At 49.5% G+C, this 26,751-nt stretch overlaps 1 protein-coding gene across 3 annotated transcripts in view; it reads left to right on the forward strand.

The window, feature by feature from the left end:
• Positions 1-26,751, forward strand: part of BANP (BTG3 associated nuclear protein) — a 104,317-nt gene that overhangs the window by 18,957 nt on the left and 58,609 nt on the right. For all 3 annotated transcript variants that reach the window (XM_082677077.1, XM_082677076.1, XM_082677078.1), the window contains exons 2-4: positions 6,802-6,940; positions 10,345-10,436; positions 14,003-14,202. In XM_082677077.1, the coding sequence (XP_082533203.1) occupies positions 6,871-6,940; positions 10,345-10,436; positions 14,003-14,202 (362 nt within the window). In that variant the 5' untranslated portion in view covers positions 6,802-6,870. The remainder of the gene's footprint in view (positions 1-6,801; positions 6,941-10,344; positions 10,437-14,002; positions 14,203-26,751) is intronic.

Raw genomic sequence — 26,751 nt, forward strand, 5'->3', positions numbered from 1 at the left:
GAAGAGTAGCCCTGCTCGCCGCAACTAGAGGAAGCCTGCACACAGCAACGAAGACCCAGCGCAGCCAAAGCTCAGCAGTCCAGAAGGATAAAGGATGAAGGTCAGGTGGTTTTATCTGTACCTTTTCCCTCCTGTGTCACCTTGGTTCAGTGTGTATCGTTCCAGAGCATCTCGTGTGCATTTGCACACACGGACACGTGACTACACATACATGCAATTTTCCTCTTACGCTCCTTTCTGTTAGTATTGTGTTCTGGAGACCTTTCCATTCACATGAGTGACTGCGGTGTCTCAGGTCATTTACTCTACCAGTCCCCTGAGGCTGAGCCCTTGGGTGGTTGATCTGGGTCGGTGGGCTCTTTTTCCGCCGGCACCCTGGAAGACGCTCTCTTCACAGGCTTGTAGTCGTTGCTGTTTAGAGACATTATTGAACAGTAATCGCAGTCCAGCTGCTTTACGATATTAAGACTGGACTGTCTCCAGGATTTCTGAGAAATGGCAAATTTCATTTGCCAAACTGGCATCCACATGCATCGTTCTGTTCTAGTTTTCTTGGGCTTGTTGCCCTAATTTTTTCTGTTCAAACGTTCACTGTTAGCAGAATTTTAAATGACTCTTTATCCTGGCAGTAGAGTCAGTTTGAGTAAACAGCTTAGATAATTGTGTGGTGTCCTCATTTGGAAGAGGGTAGGATTCAGGATTTTATGGTGAGCTCGGAGTATTTTCTTAAGTCACTCACGGAGCTTCTAGAAATCAGGAAAAGCTTAAGCTGGGCACCTGAGAACGTTCCACCAGCCATTTGTGAGAGACAGGTATTTAACCTGGGACGTGTGGCCCATGGCTCATGGGGTGAGTCACGGAGGTTAAGCCTGGCTGCATGCTGCAGATTCCAAAATGTGTTGTTTTTAGAGCAGGTGGTTGGTGATTTTCCTTTGGTATAAAGGAAGTCCGAGGCAGGCAGTCCAGGAGGCCAGCAGCAGGAGGGCGAGAAGGAGGAAGGGTCCAGGAGCTGCCCCGCACTGCGTCTGCGCTCACACCCCATTGGCCAGAGTGGGTCACGTGGCCACGGGGTGCTGCAGCAGCGGCTGTGCTGTCTGGTGGCCCCGTGCCCTGTGAGTTCGGACTCTTGTAACACTGAGCATCAGGGAGAGCAGGTACTGGGGTAGGCAGCCAGCAGTCTCTGGTAATTATGAGGCGCTGAAACTTGGCAGGACTGTGTCTGTGCTTTTTTCCTGGAAAAGGATCTGTAATTTTTTAAAAAGTAGATCCTGAAAGCAGTGTGTGACCCTAAAACGTTTTAAATCCATCAATTCAAAGGTGGGTAGGGTGGTATTATCTAACTGAGGGCCACTGCCTTCATGAAGGAGTCCACTGTACCCCTTTGATAATCCTTGCTTTGGTTCTTAGTTTGGAAAAAAGACCGAGTTATGGCCCTAGTGGCTTTGGTCTTTGTACCAACCACAGTTAATCTGCTCAGAGGTCACCTTCAGAGGACCCAGGTTTAGAATAACCCCGGTAAGGCCTGCTGGGCCCTCCCAGCTGTAGGTCCTGCCTGCCTCTGAGTCCTGGGGCTGCGGGTGAGGCTGAACGGGTGCCAGGGCTGAGAGTCGTACTGCATATGAGGGAGGTCGGAGGTGAGGATTTCCTCACGGTGGACGCCTCAATATTTAGTTGTCTGACCATTTTTAAAAAGTATTTTTACTTTTGAAAAGCTGATAAATGTACATGATAAAAAAAAGGCAAATAGAATTTCCTTTCATCTTTGTGCCCCAGGGATAGTGTGTGCATGTCTAGCTTTTTTTTTTTTTTTTTAAAGTGTGTTGTACACATTCTGCCCCATTTTTGTTCACGTAATACTGCATCTCGGGAGTCGTTCCTTAGAGAGCTCTGACTGGTCCTTCTAGACCAGCAGTCCCCAACCTTTTCGGCACCAGGGACCGGTTTCATGGAAGACAAAGTTTTGCACAGATGGTGGGGGGAGTGGCTCAGGCGGTAATGTGCGTGATGGGGGGCCATGGGGAGCGGCAGGTGAAGGTTCACTCGCTCGCCCGCCACTTACCTCCTGCTGTGCAGCCCGGTTCCTGACAGGCCACAGACTGGTATCAGTCCGTGGCCTGGGGGTTGGGGACCCCTGTTCTAGACTGTTGCCTAGTCTCTCATTGTTCAGCTGTGCCAGACTTGTGTTTTTAAAACAGCATTCAGGTTGCGTCATCCATTCTTTTGCTGCTAAAAGCAATGCCTTGGTTGTTTTGTTTCTCTGGTGGGTAGATATTTGCACAAACGTGTGACTCTCTGTGCTGGGAGGATTCCTTGGTGGGAAGGTCAGGGCCGGGCAGCAGCACTTTGATGCCTGTTGCCTATTGGTCTTCAGAGCTAAGCTCCCATCAAACGCGCACAGGAGCGCCCACGTCCTGACAGGCCTCTAGCACGCCTGTCACACTGAGCGGCTGGTTGAAATTCGCATTGAGAGGTCGTGTCTTCTCGTGCTTAAAAGCTTTGCGACTTTTTTCCCTGTGAATTTACTCTCATTCTTATCCTCCTTTTGATTAGCTTTATTGGTCTTTTTTCTGTTGCTGTGAAAGAAGGAAATTAGCTCTTTGGTGCATGTGTAACAAGTGTTTTCCACTTTGTTTGAATTTTGCCTTAAGAAAAACCTTTTTATTAAATACAATACAAATAGAGAAAATCATAGTTTTGCCTGTTTGTTGTTGTCATTGAAGTCTCCTTTAATTTATAGGGGCCTTTTTGATGCCGCCCCTCACCCCCCCCCCCCCCCCGTTTAATGAATTTAAAAATATTTCTCTTTCAGCCCATGGACGTGGTTACCCTTGTTGAGGGTCATTTTTTCCCACCTTTTGCCAGGAGGAGCATCTTTGAGTTGGTTTCTGAGTCCTTTTGGTACAGCCCTGATGTCTTTGATCGCTTCCCTACATCTGGGATGACAAGATGTTATCTTGCATATTCCTTGCCTCAGATGTGGAATTGGCCATTTCTCCAGGAAGCCCTCATCTCTTGGTGAGAGGCGGTATTTCACAGTGTAGGCTGTAGGGAGGCACGCTGCTACTGGATTCAGCTCCTGGATTCTGCACACACGCCTGACTTCATATGTCCAATTCCAGTACATGCCTGGAGTCAGATCCGCAGCCCCGAGACCTCTTCTGCCCGACCTCTGGATCTGCTTGCCAGGACGTCGGGAGTGACAGAATTGGAGTATCCTGTAGACCCTCATTTGCGCGTGGAAAATTCTCGGAGGGAGTTCCCACGCCACCACCCAGTGCGATTGTTAAAACTGTTCAAATTTGTTTTGTGTGTACTCTCCCAATTTTTCTCCCCGTTTCTAAGCAGGTAAATTGTATCTCCGTTGTCAGAGCATAGAGCCGTTGCAGACTGCTTTCTCCTTTAGTCTCGGTTCTCCATGTAAACGTAGGCTGCTCACCACTGACCAGCTCATGTGTTGTCTCTCCAAGTGACCTTGGTTTTCTGAATCTTGTTTTCCAGCAGTTTCTTCAGGAAGGGTTTCTGGGAGCGCTGTTCTCTGAGTGCTGTATGTTGGCACGAGTTGCTGCCTGTGTACCTGAAGCTCACTTTGTCTGGGTGTAAAGGCTCCCGTTACTTTCCTCGAGTGTCTTTTGTGTGTGAGTCTCCCTTCTGCTGCTGTAGTTGGATAACCTGCCCTGCCCCCCACCATTTTAAGGTGTCCAGTATTTTTGTCTAGATGTCTAAAATAACTTTTCTTTTTTTCTTTAAATAATTTTACTAGAATGTGTCTTGGTATTGGTTGTTCTGCCTGCCCTGCCCCAGGTTTATGGTGTGTCTTTTTCATAAGTAGTTTCAAATGTTTTCTCCTCATTTCTGAAGAGTTTTTTCAGATTTGCTTGTAGTATTCCATTTCATCGCTTTCCTTTGGTTTTCTTTGTAGAGTCCCCTATTAAACACATGTTGCATCCTCTTTGCTTGTCAGCTACTTTTTCTTCAACTTTTTCCTTTCATTTCTTTTTTTTAAAATAAATTTATTTATTTTATTTTATTTATTTTTGGCTGCATTGGGTCTTCATTGCTGCACGCGGCCTTTCTCTAGTTGCGGCGAGCAGGGGCTGCTCTTCGTTGCGGTGCGCAGGCTTCTCATTGCGGTGGCTTCTCTTGTTGCGGAGCACGGGCTCTAGGCACGTGGGCTTCAGTAGTTGTGGCTTGCAGGCTCAGTAGTTGTGGCTCACAGGCTCTAGAGCGCAAGCTCAGTAGTTGTGGTGCATGGGCTTAGTTGCTCCGCGGCATGTGGAATCTTCCCGGACCAGAGCTCGAACCTGCGTCCCCTGAATTGGCAGGCGGATTCTTAACCGCTGTGCCACCAGGGAAGCCCCCATTTTGTTTTTCTTACGGTATAATTTATTGTATTTACTTGCTCTTGGATTCCTTCTAGTTTAGCCTTCATTTCCAAAATTATTCTCCTTTTATTTCTAATCTTTTCTGAGTTTTCCCCCCTCATTTCTGAGTTTTTCTAATGCTGGTTTATGGTTAGTGATACCTTATATAATTTCTTTCATGAGTATTAGTTTGTTTTGAAATATTAAGATAGAGTTTTCATCTCTTAGGGACATGTCTTTCTAGCATACTTTAACTGTCTGTAGTGATGCTACTTTGCTCCTATTCACTTTTAAAATATATCACCTTGGCATGAGATTTGACCTCAATATTTTCTTTTGTTAATTTTCTGTGGAATTGATTTTCCTGGATATATGGAAGGAAGGCTAGATTTAGAATAGTTTTTCTAATTTCCGTGTCCTAGAGCTCTATTTTCTGTTGTTTTTAGAAAGTTGTAAAACATGTGGTAGCTGTTTTCTTGTGCTCTCCTGGCTGTTCTCCTCTCCCCCCCGTAATTAGACTCTCATTCTCCCTGTCCTGTATGCTTTGTATTCTATTCTAGTCATTTCTTTCCAGTGTATTTAGCGCAGGAGGGAGCTTTGGATGAGTAGTCTTTGAGCGTCCGTGGCCCAGAATGTTGGCCTGTGGCCGTTCCGCAGCTGCCCTGGCGTTTGTCTGCCCCCAGTGGTGCTCACCTCCTGGGTTCAGCCACTGTTCCCAAGCAGACCTGTTTTTTCCTTCTCGCTGACCCCTGCTTCCTCCTTGCTGCACCCTTGAGGACCTCGTGCTGTCAGTGGTTTGTCCACTCGCTCATGCTCTGGGGCTCTTCAGGAAACACCCGATCTCTCAGCTTGTTACAGACCCTGACCTGGGTTCGCTCTCCTCATTTGAGAGATTAAAAATCTCTGTCACTGCCACCCCTCCCCAGCTGGACTTCTAAAGGGCTCGCGGCAGTGCCTCTGCGGCCCCCCCCGCAGTTGTTTGTCTGTCACTGCCACCCCTCCCCAGCTGGACTTCTGAAGGGCTCGGCAGTGCCTCTGCGGTCCCCCCCCAGTTGTTTGTCTGTCACTGCCACCCCTCCCCAGCTGGACTTCTGAAGGGCTCACCCAGTTGTTTGTCATGGGCGTCTGCTCTGGAAGGGACGTCTGGTGCTTTCGTGCTTTCCTCAGTCTCGCGTGAGGTGCCTAAATGGCGGTGACACACCTTGGCCATTTGATGCTGCACCTACATGAAGGTGTTGCGTTCGTTTTGCGAAGGGAAATTGAAGGGAGGAGCTCGGCCCCTTCTGCAAATGGCTGTCCCTAAGAAGTCCTGGCGCTGCTACCGTGGAAGCTGTAGAGTTTAAATCTGGCTTTATAGGATTTACAACCACGTGTGGAACCTGCGAATTTAATTTTATGCCTTTGGAACGTAGCCATTTAAAGGAGCTGTCAGTAGACTCCTGATTGAGGCTAGGTGATCTGAAACTCTTAATTCAGCTGCCCTGCGTGGGCATGGTGGGGGTGGGCACGTGCGGGGCAGGCGCTGTGCTGTAGAGTTGGGTGCCCGCTGTCCGCCCTCAGGGAACGTGCAGTCCAGTTGGGGAAGATACATTACTTCTTTCATAAATACTTGTTTATAGGTAATTAAAATATAAAGTGTAGAATGATAAAAGTGTTATGGTGGCATTGATTCCTGATCTCCAGGCATCCTGTCTGCAAGTACCGCATTTAGACTGCTGTGTTGATGGGTCCTATTTGGAGTGACGTGGCCTCATTTCTGTCTTGGAGAAGGTGTGTCTAGGCCTGATCAGAGCGTTTGAGGATCAGGAAGAAAGGAACGCACTGTGTTGCAGATGTGGTGCCATCTCGGCGGTGGCAGGGTGGTGGCGGACAGGCCCCGGGCTGGGGCAGGGGGCCGGTGCTGGGCTCAGTCCTCCCAGGAGCTGCCGCTCTCTGCCTGCCTGAGGGGAGGGCGCCGCGAGGAGTGGAAATGGGGCGAGGGGACAGCCTTGGCGGAAGGGTCCTTTTGGGTAAAATTCGGGAGGTATGTTTTCAGTGCTCTCCAGGGTGTTGTGTGTCTAGTGGATCTGAGAGCCGGCAGGGGCAGACGAGGGACAGGACATGTTCCGTGGGCAAGAAGGGGACTCGGGGACGTCTGGCTTGGGGTGACGCGTTCTAGCTGTCTTAGGAAGGTGACTTAGGAGGCGGTGTGGGAATGGACTGGCGAGGTGGGGACTAGTCTGGTGCTGAAGGACAGAGGCAGCGAGAAATGTTTGGGGGCCATTTCTCAGTTCTCAAAGGACACTAACCTTTTGGTGGTTTGGGGCAAGAAGAACCCTATATTTAAAAAACCCACAGGCTTCTGGTGTCCTCTTGGATACAGAACGTGGCTAGCAGTTTCCAGCATTTCAAGGTCAGGATCGTTCATCTCCCTCTCCGCTATCCTGGCTTTTGTTTTTAGGTGACAGAAACCCCGTGCCTGGTGAGTCTGATTCCTGCCCATTGACCGGCCACTCTCCTCTCGTCCTGGATGATGTCAGAACAGGACCTGGCGGATGTGGTGCAGATCGCCGTGGAGGAGCTGAGTCCCGACCACCCAGGTACACAGCGCGGGCAGTAGGGAGCCGGCGCTCCCCCGAGTCTGTAAAAGCCCAAAGCGCTTCCACAAGTTTCCTCTCCCTTCAGTAAAGCAAGAGAAAAAGCGGTGCGCGCCCTGTATGAAAAACCCGGACCAGAGCGCGTGAGCTCTGTCAGCCCCATGCCCACCCTGGTGGTCCCTCCGCCTCCCCTCGGCCCACCTGTGCACCACACGTGGCTGTCCAGCCTCGGCCCCTCTTCCTGCCCTGCCCCCAGCTCCCCTGACTCCCCTTTAAAGCCCCCTGTGGTCACATCTGGGCCTCTTCCGCTGCTGTGGACAGTCTGCCCTGCACGTGGACACCTGCGAGGTGTTCCATGCACGCTGCTCCCTCCTTCATCCACCTCTTCCCTGGGGACGCTGTTAACATCGTTAACACTGTTTTTCTTTTAAGTACACCCTGCTACAAAGGTCCTTGCTGCGTACTGCAGCAAATACTTTCGTAGGGTAAGTTCCCAGAAGCTGAACTGCCGTGTATGTTCAGAGTTTTGGTAAGACACACTTTATCCGATTATTCTGTGAGGTGACTTTGCTGCCCTTTTGCCAGGGCTGGTAATTTTCCTTAGTCACGTTAAAGGCACCCATCTACTTTGGAACCTTAACTAGGTATTAGACACGTTATAAGGGAAACCCTGAATTTCAAGAACTTCCTCTTGACCTACTTCACCTATGAAATACTTTGTTAGCACTTTATTTTATAAAAAGATTTCTTAGTAAGGGTCCTCCTTTTTATTTTTTCGTAAAGTTTTATATTTCTGTTAAGTTTGAAATAACAAGCATATACAATTAAATCACATAGTGTTTTGGTTGTCTGGTTATTCTTTCTGGAATAGTAGAGTTGAAATGCTAACTTTTTTCCCCACAGAAAAGAGAATTTTCAGAAATCTCATAAGAAAGTATGGCGATGTCTATCTTGTGTGATCTCTTTGCTGTGTTAGTTGAGAAAGCTTCACTGGGAAATTAGTTATATATGGAAGGGTGGGTAGCATGTGATTTGGGGATTGAACAAGCAGCCGCAAAGAGATTGGGGCACCCTTTCACGAACGCTATTCTTTAGTCAGTTTTTGTCATTTTGCCTCTGAGTTGTTTATGAGAAGCACTGTCACCTGGTAACTGGCAAGATCAAGACCTGCCAGATCCTTGAGCCAAGTCAGGGTGTCTGAATGTAGCTGTTTAACCCCAGTTTTCTCTGTGAAAGTGAACCAGTTTGTTTAGAGCGAGAATGTGAAGACCTGACCTCATTTAGCACCACACCTCAGAAACCAGTGAACTAGAAAAAACGCAGCGCTGTCACTGTACATCACAATTTTAAAAACAGCTGTTCATATTTTGGTGGGTGGATGACGGTTTCTTTAGAAAACACTCACACTGCAATGCTGTAGAAGAGAAATATTCCAGTTATATAGATTTTAAGCATTTTTAGAACTATTAACATTCTGACAGTTTACTTCCCAATTAAATTCTCTCTCTGTAGATTACAGTCCAAGGAAGGGTTAGAGAAGTCACTTCTGATCCTGGTGGTGTTCCATGTGGGTTCCTTAACTAACTGGGAAGTATAGCTGTGGCTGTGTAGTGAACACCTACTGTGTGCAGGGCTCCCTGAGGCCTCCGTAGACAGGAGGCCTGCCATCTCTGGCCCCAGAGGGCTCCCCCAACACCGGCAAGCACTGTGCTGCATCCCACACGATTGTCCTGAGTGGATTTAAGATTGAGATGATTTTTTTCCTCATTTCTGAAATGTGAACTTTGTAAAACTTAAACCGTATAGTCAAGCAAGTAGAAGAAATAAAAGTTTCCCATAATCCTAGTGATAGAACTGCTTTTAAATTATTGGCATGTACGTCCTTCCGTTTTTTTCTGATTTCCATTTAAAATCAAAATGCTTAGGTTCTTGTGACTTTGCACTCTCTCACCACATGGCTGCAGTCTCTTTGCCCATCTGCACACACGTACGATTGTAAATTTCATCGGGCCTGTCATTGCAGGTGATCGTGATGGCTTTAAAATGAACACTGAGTTCTTTTGTCTAATTTTAAAAGTAATGCATGCAGAATGGTAAAAAACAAAGTAAGAAAGGACCAAGAAGAAAGTAAACTAGCAGCCCCGCGGCCCGTAGAAAGTGAGCGCCGGAACCCAGGTGTGTGCCCCTGTCCCCGCCACGGGCTGTGTCTCCTTTCCCTCATCTGCTCTGCTGCCCTTTGCTTACAGCCTGAGGTGCTTCGCTCTGCCAAGGGCTCGGAGTCTCCTTCCTGTAGTTACAGGAAACCAGCTGTGTGACCCTGGTCAAGTCGCTTAACCTCTCTGGACTGGATTTCAGCAAGTTAAAAGGATCAGACTAGCGGTTGCCGGAGTCTCCCCGTCCTCCCAGTCCTTTCTTAATTACCAGCGTCCAGTGGGAGTAGGTAGGCTTCGATGAAGGTTCTGAGAACCTGTGTTTTGCACTTGTAGCCACGGATTTTTCCTTTTTTACCTTAATGACAATTCATTCCCACACATTTCATGGAGGTGTTTGAGGTGTGGAGACACAGTGTACTATGCAGGGCCCTCTGGTAAGCAGGATGCTTCTGGCATCGTTGGCCCGTGGCTGGTTTCTGTGAGGTAGAGCTTTGGGTGACAACTTAGCTCTGGAAACGAGCTTACTGATCTCGCCTGGGACCCCTGAACGGTTCACGTTAGAGTCGCAGGTCTGTTCAGCGTCTTTACATTTTAGAGTTTTGCGACGAATCACCTGGCACATACAGGTGTAAAGGCACCGGGTTTGGGACCATGTGGTGCTGGCCTTGAACTTGGGCCAAGTTGCTCATCCGTGGAGAAGCCCTGAAGACCCCTTGGAAGGTGCTGGTGGGAGGCCTTGATTTCAGCCACACTGGCCGGGGAAGCAGCTTTCCCTGTAACTTAGCGTGTTACGTTGGAGACGAGTTTGATGATTAGCACCTCAGAAAATGTAATATTCAGAGAGTGGCTTTGATTTTGGAATGAGGTGGCCGGCTGACAAGACTTTATTTTAAAGTCGGGAAGAAATCATTATTAGCGATTGGATTCTATCAGAAAAGGGAAGCCGGATAGAGCGTTGAGTGAAAAGCCTGCTGTCTCGGTGTGGGGGTCAACTCAGTGGCGCATTAGTGAAAACATTTATCCGGTATCTCAGTTTTTCTTGAGATTAGGGAGAGATCCTGTTTTCTGCCTGACTGAGAATTTTAAGTTAAACCTGTGAAAAGTAACATATGAAGCAGGTTGTGCCCTTTCTCATGTCACCTCAAGGTGACCCCTCTACACTTCAGGAGTCAGAACTGTTTCCTGTCTTAATATTAAACAGCTCTGTAAAACTTTTTGAATTAAAGTGTTTTTGTCTCTGCCTTTAATTTTCAGTTGTACTGGAGAATCATGTAGTGACAGACGAAGATGAACCAGCTTTGAAACGTCAGCGACTAGAGATCAATTGCCAGGATCCTTCTATAAAGGTAAAAATATTAATGTATGTTTTTGTTTGTATCTTATGTGGGGCTGCCATAACGAATTATCACAATGCGGGGCAGAGCGGGGAGCACCTAAAACAATAGAAATTTACTCTCTCACAGTCCTGGAGGCCAGAAGTTTGAAATCAGTTTGTCACCAGGGCTGAGTTCCCTGTAGAGGCTCTGGGGGAGTGTCCCTCTTGCCTCTTTCAGCTCCTGGGGGCCCCAGGCGTCCCTTGCCTCGTGGCCGCTTCCCTCTAGTATCTGCCTCCGTCTTCACGTGGCCTCTCCTCCCTGTCTGTGTCTCTCCTTTTCTGTCTCTTATAAGGGCAGTCTCATTGGATTTAGGGCCACCCTAACCTAGGATGACCTCATCTTAATTTGATTACGTTTGGAAAGATACTGTTTCCAAGAAAGGCCACGTTTGTAGGTTCTGGGGGTTAGGATGTAGACGTATCATTTCTGGGAGTCACTGTTCAACCCCCCACGAATGCATAAAGGCATGACGTTTTCCCTTGAAGAATCACATGGTTTAACTGGGATCGCTGCCACATGAGGCCTCGTCCTCCGTAGACCCGTGGACCTATCGTGCACGGAGGGAAAGTGCACAATTCCTGTGGCGAATATTTTCTACTAGTGATGAAGCACTTTGGTGCCTATCGTTTAAGTCACCTGAATTTTAAAGTTTGCTGGATGGGGTCTGGGAAACCACAGAGTCAGTCGTGGGTGATGGCTGGTTCTTGGGTTTGCTTGTTTGGTCTGCAGTTTGCAGAGCCACGGAGATAAACACCAGCACTTGTGAGAAGTTAGGACAGCAGTGCAGAGAACCAAAGCGACTTCTCCTATGCCCTCTGCTTCTGTAGGGCTGTGTTTAGAAACATCTGGCTCATCTTTTTAACAAGGAGAAGCAGCGTGAGCTTAAAGATACGTGGCGTGGTTTAAAGACACATTCAGTTAAATTTCTATTTCATACTAATGGATAGAGGGCCGCTGCTTCAGTAACCCCACATTATGTCTTAAAATAAAGTGCAGTTATAATTTTATCACAAAAGAGGCGTGTGTGGTAAACAGCACAGCAGTCAGATGTGGATAAGGTGCAGTGAAAGCGCCCCCGCCTCAGCCCCGTCCCCTGGTTGGCGAGCAGGGCCTCGGGCCCCGGCTTGAACCCGGCACCCGTGTGCTAGGAAAAGTGTGCTCACCAGATTGCCAGAGCTCTTTATTTTTTTTTTCACTTTAAATTGGCTAATTTAATTTTTTAATATATCTTTATTGGAGTATAATTGCTTCACAATGCTGTGTTAGTTTCTGTTGTACAACAAAGTGAATCAGCTATACATAAACATATATCCCCATATCTCCTCCCTCTTGTGTCTCCCTCCCACCCTCCCTATCCCACCCCTCTAGGTGGTCACAAAGCACTGAACCGATCTCCCTGTGCTATGCAGCTGCTTCCCACTAGCTATCCATTTTACATTCGGTGGTGTATATATGTCCATGCCACTCCCGGACTTTGCCCCAGCTTCCCCCTCCCTGTGTCCTCAAGTCCATTCTCTATGTCTGTGTCTTTATTCCCGTCTTACCCCTAGGTTCTTCATGACCTTTTTTTTTTTAGATTCCATATATATGTGTTAGCATACTGTATTTGTTTTTCTCTTTCTGACTGACTTCACTCTGTATGACAGACTCTAGGTCCATTCACCTCACTACAGATAACTCAATTTCGTTTCCTTTTATGGCTGAGTAATATTCCATTGTATATATGTGCCACATCTTCTTTATCCATTCATCTGTCGCTGGACACCTAGGTTGCTCAGAGCTCTTTAAAAGGAATAGATTTGGATGATTTTTGGTTAATATCCCTTGTATATAGAAGACTTATTTAAAAGTACTATTCTCTGCCTTTCTTTGTTTTATTAATTTGTGAAGTTGTGTTATTAGTGTATTAACAGTGATGTTTGTCCAAACTCCAGGCAGAATCACTTCTAATTCAGAATTAAGACGAGGAGGTTTCACTGTGTTTAGGGAATTTGGGAGCCGCATGGTTGACGTCTTCAAATTATAAAAAATAGTGGGGTCATCGGTGATTTGATCTCAAGACTTCAGCCAGCGGCTAGTGGTTGTCGCGACGTCTTAGGTCAGGGTGGGCCTCGGGCGCTGCCTCGATGTCACTCTCAGGGGATGGGCCGCCCGCGCTGTGTCTCCACATGACCCTGGCGCGGCCTGCCGTGCCTCCACGGCCCGTGCTCCTGCGGGGGAGTCAGCGGAGGGTGTGGGATTTAGCCCTCTCCCGTATGTGTCAGCTCTCCCGCGATGGGACTTGTCAGGGGGGTGATTGCTTGAGACACAGCAGGTTGTTGGGACAGTGTGTGGGTTTTATTTACCCCACTGCTGCCCTTACTGCCGTACAGACCGGGCAGTTAGACAGATGTGTTTAATTTCTTCAGAAGATCAGCTCAGTCTGTTCAAAGCACTGAATAAGAGTATCCATTTTCCCCGCCTCCTGGGCCTTGACTCCAGCCGCACGGTGTGATGGACCACGTGGCTCTAGCTGTGGGGTCACCTCCCGTGAGGAAGGGGAGCGGCCGCCGGAGTGGGTCAGCCGCGGCCAGTGGGCAGAGGGGCCGGCCTCCGTGCCGCCCCCTCCGTGCGCTGGGGTCCCGGTCTGCTCCGAATGGCCCCTGTGCCCGTCTGCTCTCCGCGGTCTGTCCCCTTCCTGCTGATGTGACTGGCACTCTGGGCATTTTTCCCTTTGAAGTCAAGGGCAGAAAAGGAGAGAGACAAGGTAAAATACGAGCTCTTCACTATTTCAGCTGCTGCCCCCCCTGCCCCCCTCACTGCTGAGCTGGGCGGTTGGATGCCCCAGGGGCTTGCTCCGGGCTGGCGCCCGTTTCCCAGTATCAGCTGGTGAGGCCAGCGGGGGCAGCAGCCTGCTTCCCTCTGTGCCCTTGCCGACTCAGGGCAGGAGCAGCCGCCGTGGGAGGGGGCGAGCTTCCTGTCCGGTGTTTGTCTGAGCCATTCCTTGCCTTTGGAGCCACACACGTCCCTGTGGTCGGCGGGACTTGGATGGCAGCAGTGGAAGGCGAGGCTGCTCTTTCTGTGGCCACTAGGTGGCAGGCGTGCTGCTCCCACGCGCAGGAGAGTCATTGCCGCATTTCACCTTGGGGGTGGGGCTCGGGCGAGTGTAACGCGAGCAGGCGGTTTCCGGGCCGTTTTGATGTTGGATGTCATCTGTTTTCATTGTAGAATTTGACCAGTTTTATGTGTAAGTTTACTGATTAATAGAAACTTGCGTTGTAACGTCCACTTACATCTTGTGTTATACGGACTTAAGTGTAACTAAGAATCGCAACTACACAGAGAAGAGCCCGATTAAGTAGTCACATTGTGAGTGCACAAGGTCGAGCTTGTCTAGTGAAATGCTTCTGGCTTATAACTAAAGAGCTGAAGTGCGAGGATCGTTCTGTGGGAATAGATACAGCTGAGTCTGGGAAATAACTGTTTGATGTTCCTTGGAATTATCTCCTTGGAGTTCAGGATGCCCTTCCTGAAGCTTTCCTTTTTTTCACTTGCAGTCATTCCTGTATTCCATTAACCAGACAATCTGCTTGCGATTGGATAGCATTGAAGCCAAGCTGCAGGCTCTGGAGGCCACATGTAAATCACTGGAGGAGAAACTGGATCTGGTCACCAACAAGCAGCACAGCCCCATCCAGGTGCCCATGGTGGCGGGCTCTCCTCTCGGCGCCACCCAGACCTGCAACAAAGTGCGATGGTAAGAACCTCCTCCCCGGGCCCATGCCCCCTGGTGCTCTCAGGGAGGGATCCTAGTCAGACTGGAAGGAAACACGGGGCCTCTGTGGGGCGGCTGGGGTCGTCCTCACAGTTTTATTTTGACATAAGCCAGGCTGGTGCATCTCTCCTTTGGAACTGGCCCACCGGAGCTTTGAAGCTGTACGTTCGTTTCTTCTCTTTTTTTTCTGTTCCATCTGGCTAGTCTTGAGAGAATTTTTTCTTCATAGGTAGCTTTTTTTTTTTTTTGCGGTACGCGGGCCTCTCACTGTTGTGGCCTGTCCCGTTGCGGAGCACAGGCTCCGGACGCACAGGCTCAGCGGCCATGGCTCACGGGCCCAGCCGCTCCGCGGCATGTGGGATCCTCCCGGACCGGGGCACAAACCCATGTCCCCTGCATCGGCAGGCGGACTCTCAACCACTGCGCCACCAGGGAAGCCCCATAGGTAGCTTTTTATACATTTCACTTGAGTATATCAAACTTTCCATTCGTGTCTATAGTTTTTATTGTGCCTGTATGTTGTTTTTCTATCTAGAGCCTAACGGTAGTGACGTGTAGTAGTTCAGGTGCCGTTTGAATCAAAGCTTCTGGAGAGTGGGGGCCGATGGGAAGGGTGTCTCTGTCTCTGACCTGTTTGCCTGTCCTTGGTCCAGGGCACCGTCATGGGCTCTGCTGAGATGAGCGGAAGCTCAGGTCGTGGGCGGCTCCTTCCATCAGTTCCACTGGTGTTTTTTTTTTTTTTTTTGCGGTACGTGGGCCTCTCACTGTTGTGGCCTCTCCCGTTGCGGAGCACAGGCTCCGGACGCGCAGGCTCAGCAGCCATGGCTCACGGGCCCAGCCGCTCTGCGGCATGTGGGATCTTCCCGGACCGGGGCACGAACCCGTGTCCCCTGCATCGGCAGGCGGACTCTCAACCACTGCGCCACCAGGGAAGCCCTCCACTGGTGTTTTTATCCTTGCCCACGGTGGGCTACGAGGAAATCTCAGTGTGACGATGGCAACACTTGTCTTTGCGCTTGACCAGAGCTCGGAGCTTTTACTGAGGGTCTTGTCGTGGCTCTCTGGGCCAACTGCTGCCTCTCTCCCGTGTGTCTGCGGAGGAGGGTGGTGGGGCTCAGAGGAGGGGGAGCCACGGCCAGGCTGCTGCCGCATCTGCAGGTCCACGCACGTGTGCCCTGGGGCACGTGGGATTGAGGAGGGTGCTCAAGTATGTGCCTCGTGTCAAGGTGGCTGCCTGTCCTGGTCTGCCTGGGACAGCCGTGGATGACGCCTGCAGTGTGGGCCTCCTTTAACTCTCAGAAGTGTCCTGGGGTGTTGGAGACCCTGCGTGGCCCCGAAAGCTGCTCTCCAGCCGGGGTGGGGGACCCCAGGGGTCTCTGTCCCCAAAGGGAAGGCCTGTTGGTCCGTGGTGATTCACCCTGTGTTTATACCTTGTCCTGATGGGTCAGCCGTATCTTTTCTCCCAGTGAACATTTGTGGAGTGTGTCCTCTCTGCAGGCAGTGAGGCTCAGACCTACCAGGACCAGTACCTTTTTTTTTTTTTTGAAGAAGCTGGTTGTCCATTTACTTATTTATTTATTTATTTGGTTGTGCTGGATCTTAGTTGCAGCAGGCGGGCTCCTTAGTTGTGGCATGCGAGCTCTTAGTTGTGGCATGCATGTGGGATCTAGTTCCCTGACCAGGGATCGAACCTGGGCCCCCTGCATTGGGAGCGCGGAGTATTAACCACTGCGCCACCAGGGAAGTCCCAGCCAGTGCCTTTTTTAAAGAATAATTTTTTTGTAATGCCCTCATATCCTAAAATGCAATGTTTAGAAAATGTAATTTAAAAACTAATGTAATGTCTTAATAATAATGTAAGGAGAAATAAAAGGATGGTCATGTATAATAAAATAACATATATTTTGATATGGAAAAGGCTGGGGGAACTACATAAGGAGTTAGTGAATAGGACCAAACCTCCCATGTCAGAGCTGGCAGCTGGGAGGGCTGTCACCCTGGGACTCAGATACCAGTTGGTGGTGGAATATTTCAAAATGAGCAGTTCTTGATGAAGTTTCACATAAAGCAAAGTGTAGTTTTTTCTAGACTCAAACAATAGTGAAATTCCGGGAAAATTCACCTTACTTTGAAACTATCCAAAAATACTTTGTGTATGAGTGTAGAATGGAGTAAGATTCTGGGCTCAGAGAGTTAGAAGCATGTTGTTCACGCCCATGAATGGGACCTGTGGGATCTGTGTGGGAAAGGTTTCTGTCGGGGAGGCTGTCTCATGCCGTGAAGGCTGGCAGCCTCCTTGGCTCTGCCTGCCAAACCCGTGGGGTCTCAGGTATAACCAAGTGCGCCCCCGGGCCCCGCCCTCGAGGACTGTTGCTCTGAGAGGTGAGGCGAGAGTGAGACAGACTTCCTGCCCTGAGTAAGGATGGCTCTTGTGGTGGTGTGTCACTTTGTCACCTGTGTCGGGAAGAGGTCGTCTTCAGGACCCAGGGATGTGCCGCTCATACTGCACCGTCGGTGGTTTGTGGCCGTTCCATGAGGTTGGGCGGACGAGGACGGGTCCTCGGGGCTGCAGGTGGCGCTGCAGCTGTGCTTGGACCCTGAGGCCGCTCGTTTGGGGCTTCCCTGGGTGTCAGGTCCAGGGGGGAGGACGGACCTCGGCGGGCAGGTTGTCCTCGTTTGACACCATGGGGTGACCGGGCTGAGTCACAGAGTTGTGCTGTTTCCAGTCTGCCCGTTTTCAGAAGGAGGATGGGGGAGAAGGGCAGGTCTGCAGGGACCACCAGCCCTGTCCTCTCCTGCAGGCCAGTGATGGACCCGCCATGGCCACGCCCGGCCTGCTGCTGAGCGCGGCCTGACTCGTGGGCCACGTCCCGTCTGACGATGGCGCTGATGGCTGCTTGGGGGAAGGCACTTCCAGACTGCAGGGAGGCCCCTTCTCTCTCCAGCATTCCGGTGACGGCGGGGCTCGTGGGGCGTGTTAGCGACTCTCCCGTTCAGGAAACCCAGAGCGCTTCCCTCCGCTGGGGAGAAGCTGTCATCGTGGAGAGACCTCCGTGTGCATTGACAAGTGGTGAAATCAGAGTAAAGTTTTCTAATACAGACTCAGGTGTGTAATATAGTTAATCCAGCTCAGTTAGCTCTTCTGGTTTTAAAGGATTGTATCGTGACATAAAGTCAACCCATTATAGAATACACTTATTGTATGTTGGCGGCAGATTCATTACTATCGTTAACAAAACCATTACTTATACAAGTTAATGTTAGAGTAATAGAAGGAAAGGTCACTCCTTTGTTTTCTTAGACATAGTTTAGAATAGGTTGTTTATGAATGATTTTCAAAGAAGATACTAAGTCTGGCATTTCCCTCCATGAATGTTCTAAAAATGAGAAATAAAAATTACCAGTAATCGAAAGCTGTTAACAAGAAAATTTGGGCAGAAGTAAAGGTCAAGAATTCAACCCTAGTATATCAATGAAAAAAGTGTATATTTAAGTTAGAAAATGACTAATTTATAAGCACATAAGTAAATGAGAAACGTGTGTCTTAAGTGTGGGTAGTAGAACACAGAAAAGGAAGTCTCCAAAAAACAATGAGAGATCGGTTAACATTCCGAGTAATAAAGTACTTCTACAAGTACTTTGTGCCTCAGACACTAAAGTAACAGTTAGAAGCACATAAATCCCACATTATTTTATATCCGGGTCATGTGCTTTAGAAAATAACTTAAGATTCCTTAGGCCACTTGGCACTGGCGTGAGTGTTGTTGGGAAGTCTGTCATCTCCCAGGACAAACGAGGACGACCCTGAGGGGCTTGTCGGCTGTGACGAGGCCTCTGGATGGTGGGTGACGAGTTGTCCACTGCAGCGTCACTGGCCCCTCCACTCGGAGAGGCCGCACCTGGCCCAGAGCAGTCCAGCAGCTGTGGGACGCACCGAAATCCACTCGCCTGTGGGTTATTTCTAATTAAAACTGGCCTGGACTAGACTTTGCTCTCAGCTCTGAGAAGTATTTATTTACTCTCTTGAATTCCCAGAGCACAGGGGGCGGTGGACTGCTGCCAACCCTACTTGGCATTTTGGATCCAGGTTTTTCAGATTCTACGCCTGAATGAGATCCTTTAAATAAATTCAAGAAAAAAGAAGAGAAAGAAAGAGAGAAAACCTTTTTCTGTGATGCTAAAGCTTAATCATTGTAATAAACATGTTTGTAAGTTTACTTGGATGGGCTTTCATTCAGCAATGGTGTTCTACTTGGGAAAAAGAAAAATGGACTTGGCTTCTTTCGGGTGACTGCTTCCTTTCCTCCTTGTAAGTGTGCCGTAAATTGGGATTTTGCCTCATTGTGATCCTAGGTGTAGCCATGTGAGGTTTCAACCCTAAAGCTGTGTCGTGCTGGCATTGGAAGGGGCAGGCGCCGAAGCTTTCTGTGACGAGCTGCACAGCTCAGTACGTGGCAGCTCACCCTTCACGTGCCCCCGTGAGCATTTCAGGAGCAGCCTCCATTGAATTGCGTGGCGTGATGGGATCAAGTGTGTGGATGGGGACGTTTATCTGGATTAATGTAAAACCCCATTTTCTGAGCTTTGAGGCCAGGCACAGCCACTTGAAGGACGGCAGTAGGTAGGACCGAGCTGAGCCTGGGGTGCAGGCCCACCTGGGTTGCTGTCCTGGTAGATGCCCTCTGGAAGGCCAGTGCAAGTGCCCATGTGCAGTGTGGGGACTCAGGGACCTGTCCCTGCTGCCCAGCGGGGTCCTGTGGAGCCAGACTTACCGAGAGTGACTCCAAGCCAGCTGGTTCAGGTTTGTTTGTTTTCATGAACTGAACATACTGATTAACTAGAAAAATGCTTGTGTTTCTTTTAAAACAATTGATTTTTATTCTTTTTTTGTTTTATATATACATATACATATATATATATATATATATTTATTTTTCTGGTCTTAGTTGTGGCGTGCGGGCTCTTCATTGTGGCGTGCGGGCGTCTCTCTAGTTTTGGCACACGGGCTCCAGAGCACGTGGGCTCAGTAGTTGTGGTGCATGGGCTCCAGAGCATGCCGGCTTAGCAGTTGCCCTGCAGCATGTGGGATCTTAGTTCCCCAACCAGGGATCAAACCCACGTCCCCTACATTGGAAGGCAGATTCTTAACCACTGCACCACCAGGGAAGTCCCTCTTTTCTTTATTTTTTAATGTACAAATGGTTTATTTATTGAGATATTATTGACATATAACAAACTTTTAGCTTTAAAAGCTTAAACATTTCTTTTAAAGCTTTAGTGTGTTCCTATAATTTTAAAACAATTGTAATGAATCAGAGGCTTCTTTTCCCCCCCTTAATAGTTATTTATTTATTTCAGCTGCGCCGGGTCTTAGTTGCAGCACACGGGTCCTCGTTGAGGCATGTGGGATCTTTTAGTTGTGGCACGAGGGCTCTTAGTTGCAGCCTGCGGGCTTCTTCGTTGCGGCATGCGGACTCTTAGTTGTGGCATGCATGTGGGATCTAGTTCCCTGACCAAGGATCGAACCCAGGACCCCTGCATTGGGAGCGTGGGGTCTTACCCAATGGACCACCAGGGCAGTCCCGAGAGTCTTCTTTTAATACTCAAAACTGAAAAAAAGAAAAAAAAGTGATTTCTTTTAAAGTTTTTCTTTCAGAGAGATGTGTCATGTAAGATGAAAGTTTACGTGTAAGGGGAAAGTTTTCTTCTTTCTTTTCCTCTAAGCTGGTTATTCACCCACAGAGAATTGAACTATTTGATCAAAAAGTTATTTAAATTATTAAATTATTTAAATTCCCTCTAATACGCTGGTTGCTGATTCTTTGTTTTATTTCCCAGAGGGTCTTTTTAAAAAAGTAAAAATGTTGATGGATGTTTATGGACTGGCTGTTCTGGTTTTTTGAGCCCTCATGGCTCCTGGGTAGAGAGGGGCCTCCTTCTGGGCGTCTCGGTTCCGGCAGTGTAGCCCCAGCGTCTCTGGGTGGTCATATCGTTCAGAGTTTAAGGTCGAAAGTACAGCATTTCATAGGCTTTGGACTGTGACAAGATAGGGTTGTTTGAATTGTGAAGAAATGGTTTGGTTTTAGCCATGAGGGATTTGCTTCATCCTTTCCTTATCGAATTTTGCATTTTGCGATTTCCATTTAATTTTGTGTACGTATGACTTCTTTTCCTGACTGGTGTGGGTTACCTTTCACAGCTGCACACTTCTGGGGGCCTAATCCTGATACCCTGTACGTGTCAGGGCTACAGATCAAAGAAAACATACAGTTTACATACATACAGTTTAGGGGATTGTTAACCTCATGACTGCAGATTAGAGATGCAGTCTAATAACCAAAGCAGGTATAGTCAGAGGTTTTAATAGATGATGCACGTTCTCATAGTTTGGAGCACTTCTCTAGTTTTAGGATAACTCATGCCTCGTGATTGGGGTTGTGCTGAATCTGAAGGCCATCTGGAGAGAACTGCCGTCCTAACACCACTGAGTCTTCTGATCCACGCACAAGGTACACCTCTCCATGTTCGCGGGTCTGATCCCTCTCAGCAGTGTCGTGTAGTTTTCATCGTAAAGCTCTCACATGCATTTGTTAAACTTACCTCTAAGCACGTCGCACTTTTAGGCGCTCTAATGCATGGTATTGTGTTTTAAATTTTAACTTCTGCGTGTTCATTGGCAGTATATAGAAATACAGTAGACTTTTCTCTGCTGACCTTTATCCTGAATTATTTCTAAATTCACTTGTTTTAGTAGCTTTTCAGTAGGGTTTTTAAAAAGTTTTACTTCCTATCAAAGTTCTGTACCTTTTCTTACTTTGCCGCACTGACTGTGATCTCCATTTCAGTGTATACTTTTTAAAAAATATTTTTACCTTATTTCTGGTCTTTGAGTGAAAGCAACCAGCCTTTCACCATTAAGTGTGATGTTAGCTGCACATTTTTCATAGCTGCTCTTTGTCCGGCTGAAGAAGTTCCCTTAGATTCCTTATTTTGTGAGTTTTTGTCCTGAGCAGGCGTTGAATGTTTACATGCTTTTTATGTACCTACTTGAGATGACATTTGCTTTTCCTCCTTGATTCTGTTGCTACGGTGAATTACACTGCTTGATTTTGGATACTAAAGCAGCCTTGCATTTCTGTCGTAATACGCCTGACTTGATCGTAGGGTAGAACCCTTTTTATGTGTTTGGAGTGACGGCTAATATCTGGTTATGGATTTTTGCATCTCTGTTCGTGGATTGTATTAGTCTGTAGTTTTCTTTCTTGACGTGTCTTTATCTGTTTTGTTATCAGGATAATGCTTGCCTCAGAAGGTGAGCTCATTGTCCATTTTTTTAAAAGAAGTAATTAATTAATTAATTTATTTTTGGTTGCGTTGGGTCTTTGTTACTGCACGCAGGCTTTCTCTAGTTGCGGCGAGCGGGGGCTACTCTTCATTGTGGTGCACGGGCTTCTCATTGCGGTGGCTTCTCTTGTTGCGGAGCACGGGCTCTAGGCGCACGGGCTTCAGTAGTTGTGGCACATGGGCTCAGTAGTTGTGGCTCACAGACTCTAGAGCGCAGGCTCAGTAGTTGTGGCACACAGGCTTAGTTGCTCTGAGGCATGTGGGATCTTCCCGGACCAGGGCTCGAACCCGTGTCCCCTGCATTGGCAGGCGGATTCTCAACCACTGCGCCACCAGGGAAGCCCCATCGTCTGTTTTCTGAAAGTGTTTCTATAGGATTAGTTTCATTTCCTCCTTAACTATCTGGTAGAGTTTGCCAGTGAAGACATCTGGCCTAGGTTTTAATTTTGAATTCGATCTCTTTAATAAATGCAGAACTTTAATAAACGTGGAACTTCTTGAGACGGTATTGTTTGATTTGTGTCCCTCAGGAGGTTTCCTGTTTGTTGAAACTCTGGAGTTTATTTGTATAATATTCTCTCTTCACTGTAGGTCCACGTGACATTCAGTTGCTGAGTCTCCTCGGGCTCCTGGCCTGCGGCACTTACTCAGCCCCTTGTCTGTATGGCTTTTGGGGGTGCTGGTCAGGTGTCTCGTGGGGTGCCCCTGGTGGCTTGGGGAGGACGGTCGCAGAGGTGAAGGCCTCCCACCGCCTCTGCTGGGGTGCAGCACGGCGTGGCCTGTCTGTGTGGCCTGGAGGCGGGTCACGGGGCTGAGCGGCGGCAGGCCTGGCCTCTGCGCAGGCGCTGTCCTCCCCGGCCCCTGTGCCAGCCCCGCTCAGGGAGCAGAAGTCGCGCGCTGCGTCCCAGGGAGCGTCTGCCCCTTCAGGCACTGGCCTCACGCTGTCCCAGCTTTGGCCATCGGGAGTGCTCGTCGGTGGCTCTGGTGACCTTTGACGCCCCCCTCCCCCTTGTGGGTCTTTTGTTTGGTTTGAGCGCTTCCTTCCGGGCTGTGCAAGACGTCCCTTGCCTAGTCCTAGAGGCGTCCTGTCTCCTTTCGTTGGGGATGGAGCTGTGGGTGCCAGGGTCTGGCTGCCTGGGGTGTCCCCCACTCCCAGGCCTGCCTTTCTGTGAGCAGGCGTCTCTGCAGCTCCTCGGGAAGGAGAAGAAGGGACGCACAGCTCTTCTGCTGCCTCGGGGCTGTGACTTTGCACTTGCAGCGTCCTGTCCTGGGCGCTGTGGCTTCTGTGGGGTGGGGGCGGGGTGGATCCCACGCCTTCTGGGTCCTGTTGGCTCCAGGCAGCTGGGGGTTGACGTTCGTGGCAGCAGGTTGCCCCATTTCTCTGGTGCAGTTGGTTATTTTGGGGGAGTTGGTTTTACACTGTATTTTGCTCATCCCCTTCGGTATTGGAAACAAAGTTTCAGTGCTAATTTATTCTTATCCCTAAGAGTGTTTTTGTGGATCCTGGTTTTTATGACCTTTTCATCTTTAACCTGCAAGCTAGAGAAATAAACCCTTTAAGACACATGTTAGTGACTGTTCAGATGCCTGGCTGTTGGCTGGTTTACGGGAACTGCCACAGCCCAGGACCCCTGGGACTTGTGCCTCCTGCTCATGTTCTTGGCGCCAAGTGGCATTTCTGGTCCCCCCACTGCTCTCCCCGCAGGGACCTGAGACCCCATGCCCTCCATCCTACTCCCTAAGGCCTCTGGGATGCGTGAGCACTTGTCCCGGGGCTACGTTTGCATGGAAGGCACCTGGAAATGGAGCCTGGCTGTGCGGCATCTCCCAGAACAGGTGCACCTATGAAAGGGGGCAGGGGGTCATGGTGGACCCCAGCCTACCTCGGGGTGAGGACCGAGGTGGACCCCAGCCTACCTCGGGGTGAGGACCTCGGGGCATCTGGTTTTATTGTTTAACTGAGTGTTAAACAGTAACAAAATTGTTTTAATTTAATTTATTTATTGTTTTAATTTATTTTATTAATTTAATAAAAAATCTGGTTTTATTGTTTAACTGAGTGTCCCCCCGACCCCTCTTTTTTTGCTCTTACTGAAACTCTAGGACCCCGGTAAAAAAAGTAAACAATTTTCTTTTTGTAAGTACAATACGTGGGCACAATTTCGTATTTTATTAGGACCCCGGTTCTTGTATGTGAGACAGGACTATAACTGGAAAGCCAAGGATATGTGCCTTACCCTCCTGCTGGCATATTCTCATAAGCAGAAAAGAGGATTACTCGAGATTCTTGTGAGCTCGCTTCTGTCAATAGAGGGTTACACAAAACTCAGCATTTCCAAAACTGAGCTGGATGAGTGACAATTTTGAATTGCAGAAAGATCAGTGTCAGCAGATATACTGTAGTGAGGCTCAATGGTAGGAGAGAGGGAGGCAAACAATTTTTTGCACACTTTTTATTCTTATTTTTGTATTTATTGTTTAAGATTTATTTTATTTATTTATTTTTGGCTGCGTCATGTCTTCATTGCTGCACATGGACTTTCTCTAGTTGTGGCGAGCGGGGTCTCCTCTTCATTGCTGTGCACAGGCTTCTCATTGTGGTGGCTTCTTTCGTTGCGGAACACGGGCTCTAGGCGTGCGGGCTTCAGTAGTTGTGGCACGTGGGCTCAGTAGTTGTGGCTCGCAGGCTCAGTAGTTCGGGCACGTGGGCTCAGTAGTTGTGGTGTGCGGGCTTCAGTAGTTGTGGCACATGGGCTTAGTTGCTCCGCGGCATGTGGGATCTTCCCGGACCAGGGCTCGAACCCATGTCCCCTGCATTGGCAGGTGGATGCTTAACCACTGCACCACCAGGGAAGCCCCACACACTTTTTAATATTCGGCTGGAACTCCTCCCCCACCACAGAAAACAAAATTGGGCATCATTGTGTGAGCAGAAATAATGCCCAACTTGACTGCCTCACTCATGTGCTGACGAAAATAATCAATAAACAATCTATAATATGAACAGAGAAGAGTTTTACGTGAGTGAAACTAAGGACTGTAGCGCAGAAGACTGCTCCAGAGAAGCAGGGTTTTCAGCACAGTTTTACATCTCGTCAGAACAGGGAACATCAGACAGGTCAGGGACACACACACTCCTTCAGGGTTCCCACGGGACAGACCAGCATGCGCACAGAGTCGGCGTGGCCTTGGCACCTGGGAAGGGAGGCTTATCGTGGAAGGAGGAGCAGCCCTGGCCTCCCGGGGAGGGAGGCATTTCATGTTATTTTCGCGTGGACACTCTCTGCTTCTGATCACTGTGGCCTTTTCTTTAACGGTTAAAGCAGATGTACAGTGAGTGTCCGCTAGGCCACAAAGTCAAGCTGACTCAGGTGTGAGCCAGGGTGGCGCCCACACCTCAGTGTGCGAGCGTCCCTTTCACCACAGGCTGCAGGCAGCAGCCCCGTGTGAGCCGCGCTGCTGTGCGCCGTTGCGGTCGCAGGTCACTCTGGAGGCTGGCTTTGCCGGCTGGGAGTTGGTGCAGGCACCGTGACCCGGCCCCCCCGCCGCGCAGCCTCGCCTCTGGGCATTTTAAGTCGCCTAGCCTTGTCTTGGGAAGGTTAGAAGCTTCTCCTAAGACGGCAGTGCCCCCAGCCTGTGTGGACGCCCACTTGTGGATGCTCGGGGTGCGCCAGCCCGGCCCCAGCCCTAGAGCATCTGCTGTCCACGGCGCGCTGCTGCGGGTGGCGGCTGCTCTCCGCTCCCGGATGAGCTTTTGCTCAGAAAACTCACAGTCAGCGCTTGTGGACGTTCTTCTTGCTCCTTGGAAACTGGAAATAAGGGGTGACCATGCTGCTTGGACAGACCTGATTTTTCCCGAGGGACCCCGTTCCTCCAGGGAGCCTAAGGAGTGCTGGTGGGGTTTAACCCCATGCCCAACCTGCCCCCGCCTGCCCTGAGCCACGTCCGTGGCCGCTTGTTCACTGATGGCAGCCTCGGTGTCCATTCAAACCATGGTCACGTGGTGGGACTGACGAGCAAGGGGCAGAGGAGTCGGTGCTTTAGGGCAGCAGCACAGGGCGTTCTGACCTGCTCACCAAGCAGTGTTCTGAAACTCAGGGGAGGCTGAAGGCCACTTTGTAAGAGAACTTGGAAATGTTTCCCAGGACAGCTCTGAAAGCTGAAGATATTTGGTTTTAAATCCATCAAAATAAAACCATTAAAATCCCCAACACTGAAAGGGTAAGTGGTAGCAGTAGTTGAAATAGGATTATTCCTGTTGTTCACCAACAAGTGGCAAAGGGCACGAGAGATTCTTGGCTTTGAATCCAGGCTCCGTCACCTGAACGTGATGAGACCTTGGGCAGATTCTACCCTTTCTAAGCATCAGTTTCTTCATCAGTAGAAGGCGAGTAAAAGTCGTGAGTGAGGGTTGCTGTGAGGGGATGACGCGTGTGAGCGCTTAGTGCTCCTTGATCCCCGGGAGGCCGAGAAATCATTCACCGAGTGTCCGACGCCGTCAGCCAGCCTCGTGCCTGCTGGGCGCACACGGTCAGCCCTCAGGACGCAGGTTGCCCTGAGTGAGGACGGCATCCTGGGCTGTGCTCTGGGCCTCGCGTCTGTGGGCGCCTGCTCTGTTCTTTTTTTTCGCAGTATGGACCAGCCGAGCGAGCCCGAGGTTGCCCCTCAGATCTGAGGCTGCTCCTTGAACACACAGGCTTGCCGGTGTCCTGGGCGTTCATCTAGGCAGCCGGGATGCGTCACTGAACAAAGCAGACGGAAGGTCACATGCACAGTGGGCTGGACCGGGTGGGCTCTGGGGGAGGCTGGTGCTACTGGGAGCAGTGGGCGGGGATTTTGTGCTTGGTGTTGTTTTAAACCAGGGGCACCCATCAGAATCACCTGGGGGAATTGTTAAAAAAAGAGAAGTCCAGGCTCTCCAGGGCGGGCCCTCGCTTCCCCAGGAGATTCTGATGCTCAGGGAGTCGTGGGGTGCAGGTCCGGCTTCACTGACTTTGGTAAAGGACGTTGGCTCTGCTGCTTGAGGACTTTGGGCTCAAACCTGCCATTGCCACTGAGTGGCTGTGTGATCTTGGACGGGCTGTTGGCTATCTGTGCGGGGAAGGTACCACAGTGCCCGCTCCAGGTTTGAGGCTTTGTTTCACGCGGGGCCCTGGGGCAGTCCTGCCTGAGGGGGGCGGCCCCCGC

The sequence above is a fragment of the Grampus griseus genome (genome assembly GCF_964374135.1).
Source record: "Grampus griseus genome assembly, chromosome: 19".
In the NCBI taxonomy this organism is placed as follows: domain Eukaryota; kingdom Metazoa; phylum Chordata; class Mammalia; order Artiodactyla; family Delphinidae; genus Grampus; species Grampus griseus.